Source organism: Colletotrichum chrysophilum, assembly GCF_026319265.1.
Source record: "Colletotrichum chrysophilum strain AFK26 chromosome Unknown scaffold_58, whole genome shotgun sequence".
NCBI classification, from domain to species: domain Eukaryota; kingdom Fungi; phylum Ascomycota; class Sordariomycetes; order Glomerellales; family Glomerellaceae; genus Colletotrichum; species Colletotrichum chrysophilum.
This window is the reverse complement of record NW_026517345.1, coordinates 279317-286676: the sequence shown is the minus strand read 5'-3', so window position 1 is coordinate 286676 and position 7360 is coordinate 279317. Positions and strand designations below refer to the sequence as shown.

At 54.1% G+C, this 7360-nt stretch overlaps 2 protein-coding genes across 2 annotated transcripts; both read right to left on the bottom strand.

The window, feature by feature from the left end:
• Positions 1-737: 737 nt before the first annotated feature.
• Positions 738-2182, bottom strand: COL26b_007303 (uncharacterized protein; the record flags this gene model as incomplete). The annotated part of the gene is made up of 4 exons (XM_053180101.1): positions 738-1460; positions 1520-1944; positions 2011-2085; positions 2146-2182. 4 exons carry the CDS (start codon positions 2180-2182, stop codon positions 738-740), a joined length of 1260 nt encoding a protein of 419 aa, XP_053036021.1.
• A 467-nt stretch (positions 2183-2649) lies between these two features.
• COL26b_007302 (uncharacterized protein) lies at positions 2650-7061 on the bottom strand (the record flags this gene model as incomplete). Its single annotated transcript, XM_053180100.1, has 6 exons — positions 2650-2884; positions 2954-3211; positions 3285-4946; positions 5002-6581; positions 6637-6727; positions 6802-7061. The coding sequence occupies 6 exons, from the start codon at positions 7059-7061 to the stop codon at positions 2650-2652; spliced, it is 4086 nt and encodes a 1361-aa protein (XP_053036020.1).
• Between the last annotated feature and the right edge of the window lie 299 nt (positions 7062-7360).

Below are 7360 nucleotides of genomic sequence, written 5' to 3'. Positions count from 1 at the left end.
AAACACAGTAGATGGGAATGGTGCCTTGTGGCGAGCCCCAGCAGTACGACAGAGCCTCGTAAGACGATACTTTTTCGTCATCGCGCAGGGAGATTACGCGAATCTCGCACTCCGGAACTTTGGACGACTTTAGCGATGGTCGCAGATCTAAAACGCGGATCGACCCCACGGGTAGGATGCCATGAGAATAGGTTGGAGGCATAGTTTTCCGTTTGGGCGACTAATGATGCAAATTCTGACTGAATTTTAAGAACCCCGCTCTGATTTGGAGCCTAGGGTTGAGAGCATCACACTGTGCTGCCGACGGCGGACGTTCACAGACCTCGGGAGGCAGCACAAAGCAGTGAACGCTTTGATCCGCTTGATAGACGAAGTTGAATCGATTGAAGGCAAAGTTTGGACCAAATGTAATGAGATGGTATCGGAGGAGTTGGTCATGGCTAAATGACGCTAGAGCCTCGTGAGCTGGGAATGCTGCAAAGATTGAAGTCCCGATGCTGACAGCGGCTTTGTCAGATAAATGCAGCAGCGCCTGACTGCGGATCTTGTGACACCTACCTACTCGGACATAGTGCACCTCTTGGCCACTTCGCCCAAGAGAGCGTTAGAGGGGACTCTTGCCCCGAATTTGCTCAGACATAATGCAAGACGGAAATCGGCCCTGGGCCACTTGACAAATTGACTTGGATGTGTATTGTGTACGTATCCTTTAGAACGGGCAAAACCTCTACACGCGGTTACGAAGGGCCCGCCGTTCTCGCCGGGCGGGGAGAGATCTCTTTACTCTTAGCCCATTCTTGCTCCATTAAATAGAGCATGAGATTGTCAAGAGTCGTCTCTTCTATCTCGGTATTGTAGAAATCCTCGATCTTACTGATTAGACAGGTATCATCCGAGGTAACCAAATTGACAACGGCACCATTTCGGCCGAAGCGTCCGCTACGACCGACACGATGTACATAACCCTCATAGTTAGCATGCAGATCATAGTTGATTACCAAAGGAATCTGCTGAACATCTATACCACGGGCGAGGAGCTCAGTAGCAATCAACAACTTCGCCGAACCAGAACGAAATTGCTTCATGATTTCAGCACGTTCAAACGCGGGCATATCCCCGTGCATGGCGGAGAAGGGAAGGTTGGGGACATTGATCTTCTCCTTGAGCCATTCGGTCTTTTTGCGGGTGTTGCAGAAGGTGATTGTCTGAAAAGTCGTGATACTTGCGCATAGGTGGAGGAAGGCTTCAAGCTTATACTCATCCTTCTCAACATTAACATAGAACTGCTTGATGCCTTCGAGGCGGAAGTCCTTCTTCGTGATGTAGATATGACGAGGTTTACGCATTAAGACGCCAGTAGCTTCGAGGAGGTCCTGTGGCATTGTAGTAGAGGTAACTAAAACCTGGACCGGCTTTGAAAGAAGGTGGAAGATATCGTAGATCTGATCCGCGAAACCACGCTGGGATACTTTGGTTAGTAACAATCGTAAGAGAATCCAACGCTTGCCCAAACGCTTACAGCAATAATTTCATCAGCTTCGTCAAGGACAAGCGTCTCTATATTCGCAGTCTTGAGGATATCACGCTGTATCATGTCCTTAAGCCGGCCAGGTGTTCCAACCACCACCGGGGGGGCATCCCGGAGAACCTTCTCGTTGTCGAGCACGCTGACTCCACCGACACAGGCACCACACCGGATATTCATGAAGTCGCCAATAGCAACTATGAACTCCTGGGTTTGCATAACTAACTCGCGGCTGGGAGCCAAGATCAGAGTCTGACAGGCTTTCAGATCAGGTTTGACCTTCTGAAGGATGGAGATAACTAAAGTAGCCGTCTTGCCAGCACCGTAGGAGGCTTGGGCAATTACATCTTGGCCATCGAGGATGGGCATGATGGCACATTGCTGGATAGACGAAGGGCGTTCAAAACCGTAGGCGTACACTAGAGAGTTGTCTTGCTTAGCAACTAGATGTAGCATAATTCTTCCAATGTATCACTGGGACTTACCCCCACGAATAAGAGTAAGCTTAAGGTTCATATCATCAAAGGCAGCCGTCCTTTTGTGTCCAGACTCCGTGTACTCTGTATCACGTAGTCAGCATTTGAGAGTTGACAATTTTTCAAGAGGATGGGAAACCTCACCCTCAGGATCATTCTCAAAGTCCATTTCAAGAGCCATTGTGCTCGGTAGCCATGCGGGATCTCTTTGCAGTTGCTTTACAGATGCAGGGTCAAGAAGGTGTCAACTTTTACTCATGGGGGAGAGGAGGAAAAATGAGAGCAGAGGGTTGGAAAGAATTGAAGATGCCGTAAACCGAGCCCGAACAGTGGTTACGTCATTTTTGATGCAACCCAACTGCCCTGTGTTGCATATGGGGACTGCAGCCTAAAATCTGACTCATGAGGACCGTGCTTAATCGCGGGGAAGGGCACGTATTAGTGCGTCAGCCGATAGCGTACACAGGCTGTGAGAGGCATCTGGAAGCCAGCCTCGAGTTCATTATTGGGTGAGATCTCATTCAAAGATCACATTCGAGGCAAGGAGTAGTACTGCTGCGCCTTGGGCATTTGCCGTGCCTAGACTTAATACAGAGCACTTTGAGAAACAAATGAACTGTTTATTAAAGATGCCTACAGCTTTAGGTATTAAAGATCGTAGTTGAGGTTGCATGGGAAGTAGCTCTTCTTGACGTGGCCAGCGAGACCACCCTCATAGTATCCTCTGAACGATGTGTTGACGTCGCAGATGGGGAAGTTGAAGACGTACGGCGCCTGGATGTTGACTTCCGCCATGGCGTCAATCTGTTCAGCATCCAGGATTCCGGGCACCCGAGGATTCTCCTGGTTCTTATTGCCGTGGGCCTTGAAGGTGTTGATGGAGCTGCCTTTCTGTTAGCTTCACATGCTCTGGAGGATCACCGAGCAGTTGAAAGAGAGAAGAATTGCGTACCCCCTGACCATGTCCTCCCTCGTCACGTCGCCCCACAGGGGTCCCAGGGCGCTCGTGCCGGGGAGGCCGTCGAACTTAGAGCAGCCGATGCCGTACTTATCATCATCGCACTCTTGCTTTGGGTTTTCGGCGGCGAGAAGGAAGTAAGCGCGGTCGGCGATGCAGACCTTTTCGGACTTGATGGCGCCGTTAGTGATACGCAGCTTGATCCACTCGTCGTTGTCTGCGGCATCGCAGCTGCGTTTCGAATCGACGATGCTAGATGTCGTCAGCACTTTGCCCCAAATCTGTTTCTTCTTCCGATCTTCCCGAGAGTTTGAGGGATGCATACAATGGGTTCAGATCCTGGTTGGAGATCTTCCAGCCCAGGGGGATCAGCGTGGCGTACAAAGCCTTGTCAATGTCTGCCCGCAGCTCCTTAGTCGAAGGAATGACGGTCACCGAGGAGATCATCTTGCCGTTGGCAATCATCTTGGACAGCCTGTCGCCCTTACCGCTGAAGATCTCAATCGCGAACTTGTCAATGGCCGTCTCCCACGCGTTGATGACCAACTTCAAGTTCACTGTGAGGGCCGAGTCCGGGCTAGTCACGACGTTGCCGATGAGGTCCTTGGTCAGGGTAAACCCACCCAAGACCATATCGTTGGTGAAATCCTTGAGCGTGCTGAAGTCGTCGCCGTTGTTCTTCGCCCAGGGCACTTTGCTGATCGCTTTGTTCCACGTTGGAGCCATGACGGCGCCGTAGCCGAGGGTGAGGATGTCGATGAGAATGGCCACGCTCAGATCGCTGTCCTTGACGGGGGAGAATGTCTTGCCAAACTCCTTGATCGAGGCCCCGGCGTCAGTGTACGAGTCCCCTAATGCCTCGTACGTGTTCCACAGGATGGCGTTGATGTTGCGGAACGAGTTAAGGATGAAGTAGCCCGCGGGGGCGTTGGTGTCGTTACACTGCAAGGAGGAGCCCCCCGTGCAGCCGTTGGCTCCCGTCAGCTTGTGGCAGTCCATGGACTCGGGACCGTTGAAGAAATTGCTGATAGAGCGGGTGAACACGAAGTCGGGGTTCGACTCACTATCCGACCTGTAGTTCCGGAGGGCGGCGGCCCAGGCGGCGGGCGTCAGGACCTGATCCCAGCGCCACTCGGCGTCCTTTCTGGCATCTGTGACGCCTTGGTGCGTGCATGGAATCTCTCTCCATCCGTCTTCGATCGGCTGAGCGCCGCCACCGCCGGGGGTACCCTCGATAGGTTGTCCCGGGGGTGGCATAACGATTTCAGGCTCGTACGAAGGGTCCCAGTCGTCACCGTTGCGGTTTCCACCGCATCTGTTGTACGCCGTGACGGCCGTATTGGGGAATGTCGCCTGAATACTATGCAGGTCCGCGCGGCCGTCGCCGTCAAAGTCCGGGAAGTACTGGCACGAACCGGCGAAGCTTCCAACATACGCCCTCTCCGGTCCTCCGGCTGGGATTGTCGCCCAGTGGTACCGAGACCCTCCGATATCCCTCCGGCCGAGGTTGTAGTACACAAAAGCGTCACCGGTAAACTTCTCGATCCATATGATGTCGGATTTACCGTCACCGTCAACGTCCGCAAACTGCAGGTTGGCGCGGTCGTGGCCCTTGGCGCTGAAGAACTGGTCGACATGCGTCCAGCCGCCGTTACCGTCCTGCGTCCATCCCCACATGCGGCCATCCTTCTCAACACAGACGTAGTCGGCTCTTCCACTTCCCGTAACATCGGCGAAACGTATCGGCCAGCCCCGGAAGCCGACGCCGCGCTTCTCAGGGCAGTTAATCGCAGGGGCCGGGTTGGCGATGTACTGCCAGTTGAAACCCCCTCTGGGTGTGTAGTTGTTCTTCCACATTTCCACGCGGTTCCCGTTGTTGTGGTCGACGTGAATGATATCACACCTGCCATCGCCATCAAAGTCGGTCAGATGGATATCGCGACGGTCGAGATCCCTGGGCGGCTTGAAGAAGGCCTTTTTGTCCCGGCTGCTTCCAGTAACTCTCGCCGTTGGCGATGAAATCCTTGCCAGCATTCTCAAACAGGTCCATCTCGCCCTTAGAGAGAACCCAAACGTAGTCATCGCGCCCGTTGCCTGTCATATCGCAGTAAAAGTTACCGTCAGCCTTAGGCTTGGTCGCACCGTAACCTTTGCTCTTCCACACCCTGACTTTGAACTCGTGCTTCCCGTTGGAGAGCTCCTTGTGCTCCATCCAGACGTAGTCCTTGCGTGATAGGAGACCAAAGTCCTGCGGGCTGCCGTAGACACGGGCAAAGTGAATCCTGTTCCGGATACCGTTGGCCATGCCGCCCGTGTGCGTTGGAGATTTGCCCGAAGCCTTATTGGTGCCGATTCGCCAGGCGGAGCAGAGACCATCACCTTCCTTGCCCCAGTGGCAGCTTCGCGAGTTGGTATAAGTCATCGTCTGTCCGTTGTCGGCAACCCAGAGCCAGTCGGCGCGACCGTCACCGTTGAGATCTTCGAAGCGTGTGCCGGCGAGGTTGCCCATGCCTTTACCTTCGAAACGCCTACCCATGGCCTGAAAGTAGGATGGCTTGTTGCCGATGCCACCGTTGCGCCAGACCCAAGCGTCGCCGTTCCCTCTGAGACCGATGAAGTCGGCCCGTCCGTCACCGTCAATGTCGGCAATGCGGATGTCGGCCTGGGCGTAGGCAGGGTCCCTGGCCTTCCAGGTACCAATGTGTGTAAACGTGGGCAGTGTGCCGCCACCACCGTTGCCGTTGTTGATGCTGGCAAACACAGCACCGTCAGAGCCGATGCAGACAAAGTCATCGAGCCCGTCGCCGTTGAGGTCAGCCCACTGGACCCCTCTCTGAATGCAGTTGTCGTGTACGTCGAGGTCGCCAATCAGGGTGAATTTGCCGTCGCCGTCATTTCTGCGCACAGAGTATAGGACCTTGTCTCCGTTCTTGATCCAACCGAGCAGATCATCACGGTCCGAGCGGAAGATGCGGGCAAAGAACCACTGGTCGCGATCCCAGTCGCTAGTGATGGTGGTAACGGCGCCCATGTCCTGAGCGTCGTGGATGTACTCACCATCATCGTAGCCGCTGCCGACCTGTGTGAGAGCACCAGCGTTGATGCCGTTGCCTGGCATCTTGTGGCAGCCGACACCTCCTTGATCGAGAGCATCCCCGGCGTCTAGAGGTTCCATCAGTCGGCCCTGAAACCTCGCACGGCCGATGGCGGCGTAGATAGGCCCGGCCATCTTCTTGAACCCCTGCGCGTTAGGGTGGACACCGTCATCAAGATCCGACAGAGCGATGTGGCCATCCATCTCTGCGAGGAAGATGGGTCGCCCCTGGGCGTACAGATCCCGCACGACCTCACGATATTTCTCATTGACGGCTTGACGTCTAGCATCAGCTTCACCACCGATCGGCAGGATAGTTGTGGCGATGACAACAGTCCCGGGGGAGATGTTGTCCCAGAGGCCCTGGATCATGTTGCGGAAGCGGATGTGCTGGTTCGCATTGTCAATACTGCGAACAATGTCGTTGGTGCCAGCGTTGATGATGACCATGTTAGGCTTGAACTTATAGGAAGCCTTGGAGAGGTCGTGGATTTCAGAAACGATGAACCCAGATACAGCTTCGACGTCCTATATTCGGTCAGCCATTCTGTCGTTAAACGGGCCTGCGTACTAAGATGTTTACGTTATCTTTCATATTCCCGCTGTTCTTGGTGCCGACCATGTCGACCGGGTGGCCGTCATGGCGCAACTGCTGGCGCAGAACCTTGCGGTAGCTGGATGGAAGCTTCTGATTAGCAGATAGATACTTTTGGGCACACTCAGCTTCACTCAGCTTCATGAGACGAACCTGTTCTGGTCGGGCGAGCCGACACCAAAGACAATGGAGGCGCCCAGGGCCATGATCCTCAGAGGCGTCTTGTCATCGCGCCTCTTCGGACCGTGGTATCCAGCATCATCATCCAGCTGGGCCCATGCCGTTGTTTCGTTGACGATAGGATCATCAATGAAAGTAACATCCGTGGAAGTGGGGTGGGCTGTCACAGTGTCCGCGAAGAGCGCCTGCGAGCCGAGCCAGGAGAGGCTGACAAGAGAATTGAGGAACCTCATCTTGCGCCTCGAGAACTAAAAGAGAGACAGAGTCACGGTTTTGTGTGACACAGATGGATGGCCATTCATTCAAAAGGCGGTGGGATGGGATCTGCGCTCCATTTGTATGAATTTAGATAGCACACTCTGCACATTACGCGGAATCGTGTCAATGATGAGTGACATGCGAGGAGCTATATCGTCGGCCGACTTCCGAACGACCTTCCATGTTCATGTGACAGGCCTTCTCCTGCCATGACACCTGACGACCGAATCACAACAGGACTTTGGTAAGATCCTGGATGCTTCGGAAATTGAGG